General features: G+C 42.7%; 1 protein-coding gene across 4 annotated transcripts in view; it reads left to right on the top strand.

Annotated features, from left to right (window-relative positions):
• The window catches only part of SMPD3 (sphingomyelin phosphodiesterase 3), a 258,319-nt gene that overhangs the window by 218,941 nt on the left and 19,810 nt on the right, over positions 1-19,568 (top strand). For all 4 annotated transcript variants that reach the window (XM_044987095.1, XM_044987096.1, XM_044987093.1 and 1 more), the window contains one exon: positions 4,043-4,118. In XM_044987095.1, the coding sequence (XP_044843030.1) occupies positions 4,043-4,118 (76 nt within the window). The remainder of the gene's footprint in view (positions 1-4,042; positions 4,119-19,568) is intronic.

Raw genomic sequence — 19,568 nt, 5'->3', positions numbered from 1 at the left:
AGATCACTCTGAATAAGTGACCTGCCCTCTTCATTTACCACTCCCCGAATTTTTGTGTCATTTGCAAACTTTATCTGTGATGATTTTATATTTTCTTCTAGATTGCTGATAAAATTGTTAAATAATGTAGGGCTAAGAACTAGTCTGCTGGGACGCCACTGGAAACACATCTACTTGAGGCTGATTCCTAGTTTTTAATCCATTTATGTATGCCATGTTCATTTTACATCATTCTAGTTTTTAATCAACATGTCATGCAGTACCAATTCAGTACCTTGCAGACATCTAAGTATATTCTATCAATACTATTACTTTTGAAACCAAACTTGTAATCTCATAAAAAAAGGAAGCAAGTTAGTTTGACAGGATCTATTTTCCATAAACCCATGTTGTTTTGCATTAATTATGTTATCTTCCTTTAGTTCTTTATTAATCGAGTCTTGTAACAGCCGCTCCATTATTTTGCTTGTGATCAAGGAAAGGCTGGCAGGCCTATGCTTACTTGGCTCATTCCATTTACCGTTTTTAAAAAACTAGCACATTAGCTTTCTTCCAGTCTTCTGGAACTTCTCCAGTGCATCAAGACTTATTGAAAATCAGTATTAATGGTCCAGCAAGCTCCTCATCCAACTCTTTATAAACTCTTGGATGCAAGTTACCTAGACATCCTGATTTTAAAATGTCTGTCTTTTGTAGCTGATGTTTAACATCCTCCCAAGATGCCAGTGGAATGGAAAGTATGTTATCACCATCTGATGAGACGATATCATCTGTTTTTCCCCAAATACAGAACAGAAATATTTATTGAGCACTTCTGCCTGACCTGCATTATTATTGATAATTCTAGCATTTCCATCTAGTAATGGACCAATACCATTGTCAGGATTATTTTTGTTCCTAATATATTTTTAAATCTCTTCGTTATTCACCACTATTATTTGGTAGCTGAATAAGGCTGAGGCAGATCTAGTGCTAAATAAGATTAAAAGAATAAAGCACAACTTAAGCCTGGTCTACACTAGGCGTTTAAACCGGTTTTAGGAGCGTAAAACCGATTTAACGCCACAACCGTCCACACTAGGAGGCACCTTATATCGATTTTAATGGCTCTTTAAACCGGTTTCTGTACTCCTCCCTAACGAGAGGAGTAACGCTAGTATCGGTATTAACATATCGGATTAGGGTTAGTGTGGACGCTGATCGACAGTATTGGCCTCCGGGAGCTATCCCACAGTGCACCAGTGACCGCTCTGGACCGCAATCTGAACTCGGATGCAGTGGTCAGGTAGACAGGAAAAGCCCCGCGAACTTTTGAATATTTCCTGTTTGCCCAGCGTGGAGCTCCGATCAGCACGGGTGGCGATGCAGTCCGAAATCAAAATAAAAAAAGAGCTCCAGCACGGACCATGCGGATGTGATCGCTGTAAGGGCAGGCAAATCCGTTCTATCAGCGCTCCGTTACAGAAGATGAAATTCAGAATCCTTTTTTTAAAATCTCCAGACAGACGCCATAGCAGGGACTCAGCGCACTGCAGCGTGACAAGCGTAACGGAAAGCCAAAGAATCAAATGGACGCTCATGGACTGGAGGACTGAAGCTATCCCACAGTTCCTGCAGCCTCCGAAAAGTATTTGCATTCTTAGCTGAGCTCCAAATGCTTCTAGGGTCAAACACAGTGTCCGTGGTGGGTCAGGGCATAGCTTGGCAATCTACTCACCCCCCCCCACCCACCCCCAGAAGCGAAAGGGAGAACAATCCTCTGACTCTTTTACATGTCACCCTATCTTTACTGAATGCTGCAGATAGACACGATGCTGCAGCCGTCAACACCAACATCCTCACTCCCCCCTGCCATGGGTGGCTGATGGTACAAAAGGACTGGTAACCGTCCTCGTCATCAGCCTATTGGCACATGGGGCAGTAACCATGCTGACTAGCATCCGTCAGGTCGATCAAGGGCGCCTGGCCCTAATTTTTTCTGGTGGATGGTGCAATATGGCTGGTAACCATCGTCATCATAGCAACAGGGGGCTGAGCTCCATCAGCCCCCACCCTTCATGTGTAAAGAAAAGATTCAGTTGCCCCTGGACTAGCAGAGGGATGCACACTGCTTAATGTCCTGTCTGGACTATCATAGCAGCTGGAGGCTGCCTTCCACTCATTTCTCACTAACAAGTCACCATGTCTTATTCCTGCATTCTTTATTACTTCATCACACAAGTGGGGGGACAATGCTACAGTAGCCCAGAAAGGCTGGGGGAAGAACGGAATCAACAGGTGGGGTTGTTACAGGAGCACCCCCTGTGAATAGCATACAGATCATAATTTCTGCAGGATCTGACACAGAGCAGCTGTGCTCTCTGGTTCTATGATACAGTGGTTATCTAGTACACTTGCCCATATTCTAGGCAGGACTGATTCTATTTTTAGATACCAAAAAGGAGGGATTGACTCAGGGAGTCATTCCCAATTTTGGCTTTTGCGCCCCTGGCTAAGAGCAGCCAGGGGCACTTATGACAGCAGCAAATGGTACAAAAGGACTGGTAGCCATGATCATCTTAGTTCCAATTTATGGAAGGGTTGGATGGTGCAATATGGCTAGTAACCATCTCTGCTGTCATGCAAAAGCAAAAGCATGCTTCTGTGTAGCGCTGCTGAATCGCCTCTGTGAGCGGCATCTAGTACACATACGGTGATAGTCACAAAAGGCAAAACAAGCTCCATGATTGCCATGCTATGGCATCTGCCAGGGCAATCCAGGGGAAAAAGGCGCGAAATGCTTGTCTGCCGTTGCTTTCCCAGAGGAAGGAGTGACTAACGACATTTACCCAGAACCACCCGCGACAATGATTTTTGCCCCATCAGGCACTGGGATCTCAACCCGGAAGTTCCAAGGGGCGGGGGAGGCTGCGGGAACTATGGGATAGCTAGGGAATAGCTACCCACAGTGCAACGCTCCAGAAGCCGACGCTAGCCTCGGACCGCGGACGCACACCACCGAATTAATGTGCTTAGTGTGGCCACGCGCAATCGATTTTATAAAATCTGTTTTACAAAACCGGTTTATGCAAATTCGGAATAGTCCCGTAGTGTAGACGTACCCTGAGTTCTAGTGCCTGTGTGTCCTCCAAGAGGTTTGTCTTACAGAGCTACAGTCTAACATGTGTGTGGGAGAGATGGAGTACATTACACTGTAGCAAAATGGGCTTCCGAAACCCCCTCTCCACTTAACCATGGAAGTAAACCCTTGTAAGGAAGAACCCCCTACCTGTGTTTTAGAGGGTGTGGAATGCCCTAGTTAGGGGGGAATCTAGAAGAGTAAGGGGGAAAAATGTATTTTCCTTGCTCTGGTTGACAGGTACAGAGGCTGCTGTTGTGAAAATCTGCAGGAGAAAAATGTAAATGTCTCATTGAAACACAAAAGCAAAATTCTCCAACACCCTTACTCCCTCTCCCCCATCAACAAAAAAACAGTACTGGGCAATAGAGAAAATAATGGGAAAACATAGTGAAATAGAGAAAATAGTGTACAGTTTTGTTTTGTTTTCCAAAGCCTCCTTCCCTTTTTCTGAATTCCAGTTTTCTGTAAATGTCTAGATTTGTGTGTGTGTGGAGACTGCTAATTAGTCTCCTGGGGTGCTTCTGCGTGGGGCTTTAATCCTGCACACGCCAGGAGGGGCTGGGAGGATTGGGGCTGGCAAGTTGTTTGCAGGCAGATAACCACTGAGATGTGGACGGGCAAGAGAGAGTAACGGGGAATGCTTTGCAGTTTGAAGTAGCAGTGGACAGAGAAGAAGTTAGGCAGTGAACAGACAGGGCAAGTAGGACTTCAATTAAGGCAAAACCTCCTGTGGTTTTTGCCTCTCTTAGATCATTTAAGTGCTTAAAGTGGTATTGGATGAGAGAGGGAAGGCGTATTTTCAGGGGTGTAACTCAAGAGCTTCTATTGAACAACTGAAATCTTCTATTCTGCACAGGACAGAGGGCCTTGACCATAGTAGTGACCTGTTCATTAACAGCATTCTTTCTTCCTTTCTCTTAGGTGCAAGTGGGAAATACACCTCAGGACCAAAGAATTGTGGGATACATTTCCTGCACTCATTTGCAAGCTCTGGCAGGTATTGTCTGGATTTCCTTTTCTCAGTATTGTTCTCATTGTGTTTCTAGTTCTGTGCTAGAAGTTTCTCTAATCAAGTGCAAGAGCAGCATATTAGCAAAACATCTTTCCCCATCCTGCATTGTAACAGTGTCAAGCAAGTAGCAAGGGGATGGATAGAGAAAATAAGAGTTCTGTAAAAGCCAAACATCATAGATTCTTCAGCCACTTCTTGAAACGCAACCAAAAGTTGCACACCAGTAAAGATTTTAGTGACGGCACATGGGGACCTGAACCTTTGCAACGCTGAGCTCCCACTACACTCTGTTGGCTTAAAAATTAAGTGTGCTCATCACCATGCAGGATCAGGCCGATAGGTATCAAAGTAACTCCCAAGCATTAGCTACAATGGAGAAATAAACCATTTCTTTTCTGAACCATCTGTTGTTGAGCCAAAACTGTCACTATTTTTATATATTACGCTACAACTCTCACTGCTGCACCAAGAAGAAAAAAATTTGTTGCTCACAATACCATAGTTGGTCAGAAATTTTCCATGGAAATGTTTGAAACAGAAAATATAATTTTCACAAAATTGAAACATTCTCATGGGAAAATGGAAATATTTCAATTTTCTGTTGGGAAAGTCTAAAGAAAATATTTAGTTAGGGTCAGATTAATCCAAATCAAAACACATTTCTGATCATGCAGACACATTAATATTGAACTGAGATGCCACTGTTCCTAATAGTAATTGCTTATGGGCCTGGCTCCCTGGCCTGTAGAGGACAATAGCGGCATGAAGAAACCAGACCCCTAAGGGGAATTGGGGGCATGAGACTCCTGAATTCAGCAGCTCAGGGGGACACATATTACTGTCAAACCAAGGCTACACAAAATATTTTGACATTCCCAAATCAATATTTTTCTGAATTGTCCGGTCCATGAAAAATTTTGAATTTTTCATCCCAACTTGGGCACAAACACAAACTTTGAAATACCAAGTTTCTGATTTTTGACCTGCTCCTATAATAAGATATTTCCCAGAATCCAAAGTATAGTGTTTTCTGAGACTCATTGTAACACACCAGAAAATCATAATAAAAGTTTATAAATAGAATAACTTCCTTCACCCTGAAAAAACATGCTAACCTCACACAGAGCAGCTCAAGTAGAAATCAAAAAGTTGGAAGAAGCCCAGATTCTCTGCCTGATTTTTTGCTTGCCATTTCCAACATAAATTGTTAATAAGTTTATGCTCTGTTTAGAAAATATTGCTGGTCCTATTTTAAAAACATTTTCCAGTTCTTCAGCTACTACCATATATAGTGCTTGCTATGTTATATGCATTGTTTCATGAAATGATACTTTCCAGCATCATGTAAAACAAACTATATAAAATACAATAAAAAGCCCAGCGGTGCCAGGGAGACTACGAATTGTATATGTTTGAACTCTTCTTAAAAGAATGGGGAAGATGTTCTTTATCAGCAGATTTCTCAGCTCTTCTTAGTGTATGTATCAGTGTGGATCCCACTGTAGGTACATATGCCCCTTATGTACATGAGACCAGAGTCTTCAATAGCAGTGTCTGTCGGGGCTGTGCATGTGCCCTGCGTCTCCTTAAGCTCTCTCTGTACAGCGAGACAGAACCTGGAAATGGTCTGACCAACTAAGCTTTACCACCCACTAAGTCTTTTTGAAATTCTTTGAAATGTTCAGAACTTTTCTGATCCATTGATAAAGAACCACCATGAACAAAATCAACCCATCTGGTAGAGCCGGATAAAATTCTCTGACTCCTCCCCACCCCCCAAACAATGCAGATTTGGATCAACCAAATCATTTAAAGAATTTGTCAATATTGGCTAATTGTTTCAGTTGAAAAACCATTTACAATTAAAAAAAAAGAGAGTCAAAATGTTTGATATTTTCAAAATAAAATGTTTCAACTTCAATTCAAAATGATATTTCATTTCAAAATTACTTTTAAGTTAATTTTTTAAATTAAAGGTAGAAAAGCTTGAAATTTAAATAAAACGTTTTGTATTGAAATAATTTTTTCCAAATGTTTTTGGACTTATCAGCTAACCAAAAACATTTCTACCACCTGGACTGAATGTTGACAGACTGACTGTCTTGTATGCCCCCAGTCAGTACAGAGCACCCAAACATGGCAGATTCTACACCTGTGGACTTTAAGCCCTGCTCTTCTTGCAAAGGATTAATTTCCCTGTAAGATGGATTCAGCAGATGCCTCTTCTGTTTAGGAGAGATCCATATACTTGAGAGGTGCTTGGTATGCTAGTCATTCTCATTGAGCATGCACAGGTGAAGTTTCATCTACTAAAGCAATCTGTGAAGATTTGGAGGAGACAGCAGAACTCAGATACCAGATAAACAGACCCTCTTGAGTGCCCCAACGAACAAACATGCCACACGTAAGACCAGCATAGAAAAGAAAATGCCCAGAAAAGACCCAGTGCTCATACTGATACCAGCACTGATGCAGAAACCAATGCCTCTGGTATGAAGAGAGACCACCCTGAGTGCAGGGGCAGAGACTCCAAGTGAACTCAATGTCTTTCTACAGAGACAGACCACACACTTTCCAGGAAGAAAATCACCAAGCCCCACATGGCATAAAACCTGGTGATAAAGAGCAGCCTACCAGCACAGAGTAAAAGCTCCCCAGCACAGACCATGGTACTGGCAACACTCTCTGGCGGCATCCCTGGCCAGACCATTGGCAACAGACAGCAAGGAGTACCACGAGGAACCAGACCTGGGTCCAGAGTATCATCATCGTCCTACTTCACCACCTTTCTTCATCTTCTGATGAAGCTGTGCCACCAGCACAGGTACTGGCACTGTACTTGATCATTTCAAGAACTTGTCATGAGAATTGCACAAACCTTAGAAATAGAGACAATGATGATGCAAGAAAAGTCTTATGAGGTATTTGAAATATTGACAACTTCTGGCCTGGCCAGAATTGCCCTCTTTATAAATGAAAGGCTACTCAATTCTGTTAAGGCTCTTGGGCAAACACCTGCCACAATACCACTCATAGTGAAAAGAATGGGCAACAGGGGATGGATCACTTGATGATTACCTGTTCTGCTCATTCCCTCTGGGGCACCTGGCATTGGCCACTGTTGGAAGACAGGATACTGCGCTAAATGGACCTTTGGTCTGACCCAGTATGGTACAGAGGTACCAAGTCCCTTAAAAAGGGTTTGAGTGTATGACTGACCTTCAGAAGCAGCCTTATCCCATTGGGCATGGTCTGTCATAACACTGGACAGTTGGGTGCTAGAGATCATCACCAATAGCTACCCTCTGCAGTTCCATTCTTACACTCTATTCACCCACCCACCCCTTTCTCATCCTTGTTTGGGGACACTCCTTGCAAAAGCCTGTTACAAGCAGAAGTCACCAGGTTGCTTCATCAAGGAGCCATAGAGGAAGTACCACCAGAATTCAGAGGAGGAGACTTCTATTCCTGGTAATTCCTTATCCTAAAGAAGAAAGGGGATCTTTGTCCTATCCTAGACCTGAGGAGACTGAACAAATACATATGCAAACTCAGCTTCAGTTATACAGTTATACTTGGTTTTCTCACATCTGACAAAGTCAAGATTCCTCAAGGGCCTCCTGCATACCTATCCAACTATGAGAGACCTGACTCCAATGTAGGATCTCAACATTGTGCTCAAGAAACTCAGGGAGCTTCTGTTCGAGCCACTGTCAGATTGTTCAAAATATCACCTTACCCTCAGGATGGACTTTCTATTTGCTATCACCTTAGTATGGAAAGTCAGCAAGCTCCAAGCCTTTACAGCCAGATATCTTTACTCATTCTTTCATTGAGACAAGGTGATATTGAGACCACACCTTAAGTTCATCCCTAAAGTGGTCTTGGAGTTTCACCGAAATCAGTCCATCAACCTGCCAGTCTTCTTCCTGAAAACCCACTTGATGCTGGAAGAGAAGCTACATAAGGTGGATGTTTCAAGAGTCACGCTATCTTACCTTACCAAGACTGTTCTCAGTGGTAGAAGATGACAGAACAAGGAGTAATGGTCTCAAGTTGCAGAGGGGGAGGTTTAGGTTGGACATTAGGAAAAACTTTTTCACTAGTAGGGTGGTGAAGAACTGGAATGGGTTACCTAGGGAGGTAGTGGAATCTCCTTCCTTAGAGGTTTTTAAGGTCAGGCTTGACAAAGCCCTGGCTGGGATGATTTAGTTGGGTTTGGTCCTGCTTTGAGCAGGGGGTTGGACTAGATGACCTCCTGAGGTCCCTTCCAACCCTGAGATTCTATGATTCTATGAAGACTACTTCCTTAGAATCCAGTTAATGTAATAAACGAAACAGTCTTTGAATAAATAACTGCTTTTGATAAAGAACAGTTGCTTACCCTACAGTAACAATGGTTCTCTGAACATAAGAACAGCCATACTGGGTCCATGTAGCCCAGTATCTTATTTTCCCACAGTGGCCAGGTGCTCCCGAGGGGATGAACAGAACAGGTCATCATCAAGTGATCCATCTCTTGTCGCCCATTTCCAGCTTCTGGCAAACAGAGGCTAGAGATACCATCCCTAATAGCCATTGATGGACCTAAATGTTGAGATGTTGTAGTTAGCCTATATGGCTACAGTGAGACCTATTCTGTCTCCCCATCTTTTGGTAGCCATATCAATCTCATCCAAAGGCCAAGCCTCTTGTGACAGAGAATCTAAGTGGATCGTGCAATGTATTTCCACCTGCTATCAGATAGTTGCTCCCTCTAAACATCAAGGCATGCTCCCCTGGGACACAGTCAGTGCCTTCAGCCTGCTTTAGACACATGCCAGTATCTGAGATCTGCAACGTGGAGCAACTCACTGACCTTTCTTAAAACTTTTTGCCCAGGACATGGCAGCTAGATCTGATGCTGAGTTTGGGAGAGCAGTTCTGCAATTGTTGTTTGACTGATAAAGCTGAACCGCCTCTTTCCCATCATCTAGTGGGATCCACACTGACACATACTTGAAGAAAAAAATGTTACTGTGGTTCTTCAAGATGTTGTAGTCAGTGTGTATCCCAAGGCCTGCCCTCCGTCCCTGCTTTTCATAGTTCTTGGCTAGTGCAGGCTTTGAATTATGAGGAAACAGAGAGAGCTGCAGCCGCCCCACCCTTTGTGCCCTCATACAAGAGCACAAGGAGGTAAAGGGTGTATGAATGGCCCCAATGAACACTGCTGTTCAAAATAATTCAATCTTGCGCCCACGAGGAATATTGACACCTACAGCTGGTTTCATGCTGCCTACAAGATCTCAAAGAATCACAGTTACTTAAGGGTAAGTCACTGTTACAAAATAAGTTATTTGTTCAAAGGCTGTTTCATTTATTACATTAACTGGATTCTAAGGATTTTATTTGTACAAGTTCATAATACATTTTGCAATATCAACAATTCAGGTTTGGAAAATAAGCTGTGAGAATTAGCAGCCCTATCTCTAAAACCAAAAATGTCCTGTTCAGGTTAAAATTTATAGTAGTTGCAATAATAAAATAAAGGACAATCCTGCAAACCCTTACTCAACACACAGGATCAGACCCCAAGTTAGCAGGAGTTGTGTGTGCCCACAGCCAGCTGTATTTTATTAATGTGGCTATAATTGCTCGAAGTAGATGGGAAGAACACTGCATCCCTCTTGGGCTGCACTAAGACTATTGCAGATATGGCCTTATGCAAAACAGAGATTTATTATAAATGGATGGAACCTTGAACCTGTGCTCCAGGCCAGAGCATGTTCACATTACCCTAGTCAAGGACAAGTAGCACACATTTTGTTTGGTCAGTGTTTCAGCAACAGAGAGACATTTTGGAACAGAACTGGCAATCACTATAGTAAATTGAAATAGCTTTAAAAAGAGATTTGAATTTTCAGCTCCATTTTAATAATGTAAGATTCTTCTTCAGTTTTCTATTTTTATCGCTGTGTTCTAGTAACATCTTGCTCTGAGCATTTGTTTTCTGGAGCCTAGGTTCGCAGTTGTTCTGAGTCCTGGTTTAGATTCTTAGCTTCCATTTAGCCCTTGTTCCTTTTCACCACCCAATAATCCACTCTCTCAGTTAGGCTTTGACACCAGTGCTGTCAGATTCCAAAAAACATTAGAGGACAAACAAACAGAATGGACAAAAAACATGTTCACTTCTCAGAGTCGTAGCATTAAGCTTCTCCGTTTAAAAATAATAAGTTACCTTTGTATTTCTACTTTCGTATTTTTGCTTCATATTTTCAGGCTTATCTATCAAGCTATATCAAAGACAACAATTACATTTAAGAGCCTACATGTCCTTCAGTTAGTCATATTAGTTTATGTAATGAAATGGAAAACAAATGCCTAACAGTTTGGCACAGCTGTTTTCTGTCAAGTGTATTAATTACTTGATTCAAAACATTTCACCTTTTAAAAAAAAAAGAGTAATGATAGAAAAAGAATAGATCAGCTATATAAAGATGTGGCATCGATTAAAAAGACAAACATTTTAAAAGGTTACCATTTAATTCAAATAATAAGTCACTGCTGAGGGTAATTTGGACCCTCTTCTAGGATATATAAACTTGCACACAACAGCTTTGATGTTTGGATAAGATGTAAAATGCAGGGATCTGAGCACTTGTGACTATTAAAGATCTTATGGCACTTACTGCAAGAGATGTCCTGGCCAAATTCTGTTGTAAGCAGTTATTTATCTTTTTATACCTAAAATTCACCTTTTTCATTAAAATGGAATTGGATATAGCTTTTTTTTCATTTACTGTACTGGAACTGTTTTGTAGTGTTCCTGTTATTAAATTGCTGCTTAGAACCATTCCAGAAGTAGCTGCATTTCAGTGGTAGATGGAGTGTTGATTTAGCATCAGAGGGGTAGCCGTGTTAGTCTGGTTCTGTAAAAGCAGCAAAGAATCCTGTGGCACCTTATAGACTAACAGACGTTTTGCAGCATGAGCTTTCGTGGGTGAATACCCACTTCTTCGGATGCAAGTGGTGGAAATTTCCTGGGGCAGGTATATATAAGCAAGCAAGAAGCAAGCTAGAGATAACGAGGTTAGATCAATCAGGGAGGATGAGGCCCTGTTCTAGCAGTTGAAGTGTGAAAACCAAGGGAGGAGAAACTGGTTCTGTAATTGGCAAGCCATTTAGTGAGGTTTGAACTTCTTACCTACCTACTTCACAGGGGGATTATGAAGCTTGATTGGTTCTTTCATGCCTGTAAAATGTTCTGCAATCCACTGATAAAAGCAGCTTTAAAAGTGCCAGGTATTATTGTTTGGAAGGTAGCCATCTTCTGGCTTGGCTGATGTCAGAGACCTTATTGCAAATGTAAGGATAATTTTTTTGAGTGAAGTACAACTAAGGGTATGGCTACACTTGCAGCTGTACAGCGCTTTGAAGTGTGAGTGTGGTCACGGCGCCAGCGCTGGGAGAAAGCTCTCCCAGTGCTGCAGGTACTCCATCTTCCTGTGGGGATTGGCTTAACTTGCTGCACTCAGGGGTGTGTTTTTTCATACCCCTGAGCGAGAAAGTTGCAGCGCTGTAAAGCGCCAGTGTAGCCAAGGCCTAACACTTCAGTTGTTAATGGTCCAGGAGGAATGTTCATGTCACTATTCATATGAACAAGTCGATCTCCAAATTATATTATTTATTATTTATTAATTTGAAGATGCTTCCTGTTTACAAGGTAACAACACTCCTGCAGTAAACATGTCAACCTCAGAGTACATTCAGAACAAATCAACCAGAAAAACCATTTAAATCTTCAAGGATGCAGGCTGAGGAGTTTTAGCACAGGATATGGTCGTTACGCAGTGAACAGACAGTACTCTGAAACGATTATTATTGAATTACAGTTTGTAAGTAAATATTCATATTTTAAATGAAAGAAAAATACAAAAATCAAGATGAGCCTGGTTGACAAAGGGTAGGTTTTATTAAAAACAACAAAAAAATAAAAATCCACATTTCACTTTTCATTCGTTCCCCACTTGTCACCAGCCTTCACCCACTCCCATGTTTTTTCCACCTTATTTCCCTTTTAAAAACAGCATAGTTTCTCCTTACAGATAACCAAGGCCCTCCTCTCCAGCTTTATATTAATCAATGGGAGATTTGCCAGTGACTTCACTGGGGCCAGGAACTCACCCATTGCTTTTCAAAAATGAATGAAAAGGAGAAGCTGTGATTTTCCACTAGAAACACAAACAAGCCATTTATTCTGGGCAAAAAGGCCTGGCTGACCGGGAGGAAGTGGGAGAGGGAACCCAGAAGGTTTAAAAAAAAATTTGCTTTCTGTGGTTTGACAGTTTGGGTTTTGTTGCTCTTTGGTATTTCCCACCATGCTCTTCCTTGTAAATGGTGGCATTGAAGGGATTAGGAGCATCTTTCTTGCTGGCAAGAGCTTGAAAATGTTGAATGCAGGAACCAGTTAAAACAGAGGATTTTGTCTTTTTCCAAGTCAGTTGTAGACACATAACTGTAGAGCAATTAGTGCAACTCTCTGTACTCTGGTTAAGTAATGATGTTAGCCAATCAGAACACAGAGATTCTGAGTCTGAACAGTTATTGAGAATTGCATGCCTGGGGGCAAAGAAATGACAGTTTCTAGTTACAGTCCGGCATCCCTATTCTAAGATTTGCTGGGACAATTCCGTTTCAGTGAACAGTAAGTGAGTGGTTTGTGGAATGACTACTTGGCTGGCTACTCTGTATTCTGGCAGGACTTCTCCATTCTTAGTTGTCATTAGTTTTGCATCAGAAGCTATCAATTGCTCGCGTCTGGTAAGACTGAGTACCACCAATAGTCCCCCTGCTGTTAGATACACAGTGTAGAAGCTTTGGACTTCCTGCATTTCTGAAGGAATTCTTGGTGGGGCTGGCCTCTGGGGATCAGTTAACCTTAATCTCTCAGATGTGGGGAATGGGGCTTCTTCAAGTAATCTCCCCATGAGTACACCACTTTAGGTACGCTAGCACCCACTGCGCCTTTGATCGGAGATTTCTCATAGCAGTGTCTGTCTATCCCGCGCATGCGTGTTAAGTCTTAAGTGCCCTGTGCCATTGTTATATAGCACTGCATGGGCGAACTGCCCTCAGTTCTGATGGAGCTCTGGCAGTTGTCCTATTAAGATTTCCTCAATCAATTTCTTGGTCTTACTGATATTAATTGTAGTTTTCCATAATTAGTAAATACTTTTGATAGAGATTTTTTTCTTTAAATTTTTTTTTCTTTATAGTATTTAGCAATTAGATAGTTACTACTACTTACTAGGAGATAATGCCCCGTTCTCCTGGCTTCAAGGACTGTCTGTTTTGCTGGGAGGTGATCCCGGTCAGCGATGGGCACTCCTGCTGTATCCATTGCCTCGGGGAATTGCACATTGCTCAAAAGTGCAACTTTTGTCTGGCACGGAAATCAAGACCCAGAAAAAACAGAGAGAAAGTTTCATTTCCTTATGATGGAGAGCTCTCTACATTCAGCCTCTGACCCAGGCCAAGGAACACTCCCCCTCCCCTGTATGTTGGTCCCCAAGCAAGTCTGCTGCCTCAGAACCCCACACTTCCAGGGCATTTAAGAGGAAGACACAGGACTCCTCTCATAAGCCCTTGAAAGAACATGCCCCTGGCTTGCAGGGTAGAGAACCTACCTCTAAAAAGCAGAGGTCATTGGTTTTCTCAGCTACCACAGCACCACTAGCTCTTCAGTCAGGTACTGTTGAGGCCCCCGGTTCCTCAGGACCCAGGGCACAGCTAGACTGCAAGGCAGCAAAGCCATTATCAGACCGAGACAGCAAGAAGAGCTTTTCCTGTGCTTCTTCGGTATAGAAGAAGCTCTCTTGGGCTCTGACATGCTTCCCTTGGGCGCTCATGAGATCTTCAGTACCATCAACAACTGCTCTTCCCTCCGAGAGCTCAAAGCCTGTGGTCACGACTACCTCAGCAGAGACTTCGGCCTCAGGAGTTCCATTGTCCCCGGGACCTGGCTGTATCTGAGATGCCCGACCCTCTGCTCCTTGGCTCCAATGTGCTGTTGGTATGGAGAACATCCAGATTGCCTGAACTTTGCCCAATATCAACTGTTTTACCTCACATCTGTCCAGTTACTCCACCATTCCAGAGTGAACTTAAGGAAGAGGATTCTGATGAAGACCTCTCCTTGTTCTCTCAAATGTCAGTTCAGGGCTCTCCTCCTAACTCCTACAGAGGCCGCTTCTTAGAAGCCTCTGATGAAGCTGCAACTGTTTGTGGCTCACGATTACCACCAATGCCTCGCTAGTATGAGCACCTTTGGGTGGCTCCTCCTATGTCTTATGCACCTTCTCCATGTCCATATTGGGACCCCGGGGCAGTTTATCACCAACAGTTTTCCAGAGCATCAGTGTTACTGCCCAAAAGGGTCCGAGGTACTCTGCAAGAACGAGACCGACTCCACACTGAGAGTAATTGGCTTTAATGAAGGTAAAGTGACACATCTGCAACGGGGACCCCAAGCGTTGCTGTCACTGAGACGGGGACCCAGCGCCCTGTAGCTCGGCCTGGGGTGAAGTCCGAAAACAAACACAAAGCATGCTCATTTTATACAAAACAGCAGCATATCAGCTCATACATAATGCAATAAAAACTCTCCACCCTCTGGGGCTGCCCCCCTGGCCAACAGCCAGGGGCTTGCCACGCAGCAGTCCCAGCCGGTTGAGGCAGGTCAAAGCTAGCATGCTGTGTCCTACAATAACCAGAGGCTGAGAAAGCGGAATTGCCTGAGCTAAGCCATAACAAAATCTTCCAAGGTTCCCTAGACTGCTACAATCAGGTTCCACCAATCATAGACAGGAGCAGCCAGCATCACCTACTCCCTCCAGGAGGCCTGATTCTCCAGAAGAATCCTTCGAAGAACAGGAGACTAGAGCTGATGAAGGGATTTCTCCTACGGTGAACATTTCCTCTTCATCCCCAGATGAAGCAGTATGCCTCCTCCTCCTCCATCCCTGGCAGATGATTTTAAACATTTCCAGGACCTGGTCAGGAGGGCCGCAGACTACAGATTACCACTGAGGAGGAGACAGAGCCTCATCATAAACTGTTTGGCATCCTCCATTCACCCTCTTCAGCCTGTAGAGCCTTGCCTGTTAATGAGGCTCTTCTGAATGCAGTGAAGGTCATCTGGCACACCCCAGCTTCTATTCTGCCTACATGCAAAAAAGAGTTGACAAGAAGTATTATGTCCCAGGAAAGGACTCAGAATTTTTATTTTCTCATCCATCACCTACTTTTTGGTAGTTGACTCAGTGATTGAACATGGTAGTTAGCATCATGCTAAGACCATGCCTCATGACAAAAACCACAAGCATAGGGACATCCTGGGGAGAAAGTTTAGAATTGCCGTTATCAGGCTTTGATGACGAAGTACAACCATGTGAATTACACCAAACTGACCTCTTTTGTGGACCATCTACTGACAGAACACAGGGAACAGTTCCAGGCAGTTGTTGCAGAGGGCCAGCTACTTCCCAGGTCAACCCTACAAGCCTCCTCTGAGCCGCTGATACTGCCACCTGTTGGATTGCTTCAGCGGTGAGAATGAGAAGAGTCTCCTGGCTCCAACTCTCTGAATTTCCGAAAGAGGTCCAGAGTACAGTACAGGAACTTCTTTTGATGGGTCCAGTTATTTGCAGATAGCATGGATGAATCTCTGTGAACACCGAAGGACTCTAAAGCTACCTTGTGTTCTCTTGGTATTTATACACCGATCTACAAGAGAAAACTCAACAAGTCTCAGGCGGCCAATAGATCCAGCCCCATCCAATTCCTTCCCTCCCTGAGGTCCTGTGAGCCACAACAAAAGAGGCAGAAGTTTCAGAGAAGAAAACAGTCCTCTACTCAGCCTCCCACCCCGTTAATACTTCTTTCCTGATCAAGGACTATGATGAGGCCCTTCGCCACAGTAGCCTGGTTGAAGCCTCTCGTCCTATGCTTCCTGAAGCATCAAATCAAGAATCATGGGGAAGTGCACCTCTTTTCACACCATCTCTCTGAACAAGCCAGCATAATTTTGCTGGAATTTAGTCTGAACCAGTTGTCTAGGCACAGATTTCCTCAGTACTGTTCTTTAAGAACCAAGGGTCTTCATTAGAGTCTGAGGTCAGAGAAAGGGACATCAGCTGGCTAACCCCATCCACACCTCCCCCCAAAAATATTCTCTCTTAATGGCAGCACACGCATGCACATACACAGAAATTAGTCTACACAGAGTTTGGTGTGACTTCATTATACATAAGTAGGTACTTAATATGGTAAGTGAAACTACCATTTCTCTGGAAAGCCAGAATCATCATATGCTGTTATTTTGGTTTGTGACCAACACTGTGCCTGGAGGGAAGTTTGTTGTTTTATATGTTGCAAATAACAGGACTCTCTTTCATCAAATGAATGCTGAATCTCTCTTGATTTGGGCTATAATTTATTCCATGTGTGTTACTTCTATTTTGTCTAACCATGTCTTAATTGTAGGGCTCCATTTTGTGAGCCGTAGCTTGGCAATACATTTGTTAGCAGCTACCATTAACATTCTGAATTGTAGTTCTGTACGGTTTTGTAGTGTGGTGGGGAGGAGGGGGTGTTTCTAAGAATATACTAGATTGAATTCCTATCAAGCTGTGTACTGAAAGTATGTGTAGGCTCTGTTTGATATAGATTCTTATAATGTGCTCATCACCGTAATATCTGAGCATCTTCCAGTAGTGCATTAAGCAAGGTGCCTACACATTTGTCACGTCTTTTTTCTCTCATCCTCTCCCTATGTATCCCTATCTATCTATCTATCTATCTATCTGTAACCAGAAACTGTAGATCAGGGAGTAGTTCCAAGAAATGTTTGTGCTGACTTGTGTGTCCATAGCCTCTCCAGCAAAGATTGCAGGAGGGACAGGGTTGGCTTCATTTTGTAAATGATAATTGATGTGCAGAAGAAAAGTGAGATTGTTTTACATTAGAATTAATGTAATTAAGAAGGCGAGTGAGTGAAGGGAGTTGTTCAGCAGATATCTGTCCAAGTTGCCTACTGCTAAAAGACTTCTCGCTTGTCTACACTATCACTTAAGTCGATGTAAGTTACGTTGCCAGTGGCTTTTTCAAGTTTTTGTAAGTTACGTTGACTTAAAGCTGTGCCTAGGCACTCTTATGAATACAAGGACAGATCCCCATCCAGATCTGTTCCTAAGAAGAGAGATCTCTCCCTGGCCCCGTCCAAATCCAGTGAACCTTACCATGTGGATCATAAGGAGTCTTAAACTGCTTAAGACTCCCAGGAGGGACAGTAAAGCACGGAAAAGAAAAAGATCTGTTGGTGGCACCGACACCTAAACCTGAGTCAGAGCCCAGGCTTAATGGGCAATGTATATGTACCCAAAGCCACAGAGTGAGTCAGTGGCAGAGCCATGAATATAATCCAGAGGCCCAGTCCCCTGATCTGTTAGACTATGTACCCACTGGCATAAAACCGTAAGTCAGAGTTTTCACCTTGGGGAGCTTTTGCTGCCCTTCACATAGCTACACACTTTAGTGGTGTTAAGTTATGCACATTGTTATCCAGGCTGAGCTGAGAGTAATAGTCCCCTTTAGAAGATATTCAGATGCACATTTTTCATTGAGTATTCAAAGATACGTTACCAAATTATCAAAGGCATTAGTCACGTATCCTGAAGGCTTAACCTCACATCCCTTACATTAAAACCATTAGCATAATTCAAAACACCCTTTGCCATCTGTCTTAATGTGTGCATGCTTGCTCAGTGTGTTTACCAAATATCCTCACATATAAACCAATGTGCATATATACAAGCTCTCTAATTTCCCTTCTGAACAGTAATAAAAACCAGTGACGTGGGTATAAACCAGCACTTGTCCCCTCTCTGTGCTCACCATCTTTGGGATTAGAAAAGCCTATCTGGTAACTGAGGTGAGGAAATATCCTGTATTAGACCATGTTCTGTTGACGAAAGAGACAAAACCAACAGAAATTGGTTCAATAAAAAATATTACCTCACCCACCTTGTCTCTATAGGACCAGCATGGCTACAACAACATTGCAAATATCTGGTAACAGGCCTATTTGCAAGTCTTATAGGACATGCATGCTATAAAACTCACACTTGAAGTTCTTATCAGGACTACCAGTGCAGATCTCACAAGATATGCATCTAAGGAGGTCTCTTCCTTAACCTTACGCCAAGGAGTGGCTGGTGGGTGTTTTCCCCAAGCCAGAAAAGCCCAGCTTTCCCATCCCCTTGATGCACATAAGTTAACATCTTGACATTATGGCTTACTTACCATACGTGGCTGAGAAAAAGCAGATATGTATTTTATAAGCACAAATAACCCTCAGTATTAAACAATCACCATCTACATACTTGCATCCGAAGAAGTGGGTATTCACCCACGAAAGCTCATGCTGCAAAACGTCTGTTAGTCTATAAGGTGCCACAGGATTCTTTGCTGCTTCATCTACATACTGTGTGATCAGTGAAAGCAGATGTCTGAGATAGTCTTGACATGCCTGGGATGTTTTAAAACACTGAGTAATATAACATACAAATCAAGCTATTTCATCATAACAAGTGATTCTGGGCATGTTGTTCACCATATACTTGGAACATGACATTTCAAATCAAATTTCATTTCATGTGGAAGGAAAGAAACATTGTTCTTTCGTACCTTGACATGTTTATCATTTGGAGGCTGAGCCAGCTATCTCCCTGGGTTCACACTCTAGTTCCAGAAAATCAAAGATAATCATCATTTGTTACGAGTATCATGCACAGCTTATTTTGTGTGTAGCAAACAGAACAAAAGTGGGAGGGAGAATACAGTGATAATTATTTTAGGAGCAAATTTTCTCCCTCTCACCCACCCACCCCACCAGTCGGACTTTTACTGGCTTTCTTAAAGTAATTACAACAACAAAATTTGATTTTGATAAAATCTGTTGATCAAGTCTATCATTTAGGTTGGAACTCACAGCAGTGTTTTCTATGTATTTCCTCAGAAGTGGCTGGCATACTACTGGGAGCTATAAAATAAATGATTTTAAAAGTGTTCTCAGTGAGCGCCAAGATGGATTAGCTATTGTACTCCTTTGGTAAAATATACTCTCCTATACTTTTGTGTATAGTTCCTTTCTTCTACTCCAAAACCCTAGAGTAGTTTAGTAGCTAATATGGATGATCAGAGACATTCCTGCTATATCTTATTCAGCTGAGAAAATGTTTCCAATCAGACAAAAATCCACAAATATCCAGAGATGCCCAACTGGAGTGGAAGCTGAGTACAATTTTTTTCTACTTTGAGTGTCCAGATGTATGGCTCCACCAATTTTTTCCCAGAGGAACTTCATTCTTCAAAGATATGCTGAATGGATGGATTATT

Source organism: Mauremys mutica, chromosome 14 (genome assembly GCF_020497125.1).
Source record: "Mauremys mutica isolate MM-2020 ecotype Southern chromosome 14, ASM2049712v1, whole genome shotgun sequence".
Lineage (NCBI taxonomy): Eukaryota > Metazoa > Chordata > Testudines > Geoemydidae > Mauremys > Mauremys mutica.
Note: the sequence above shows the minus strand (reverse complement) of the source record. Positions and strands in the feature narration are given on the sequence as shown.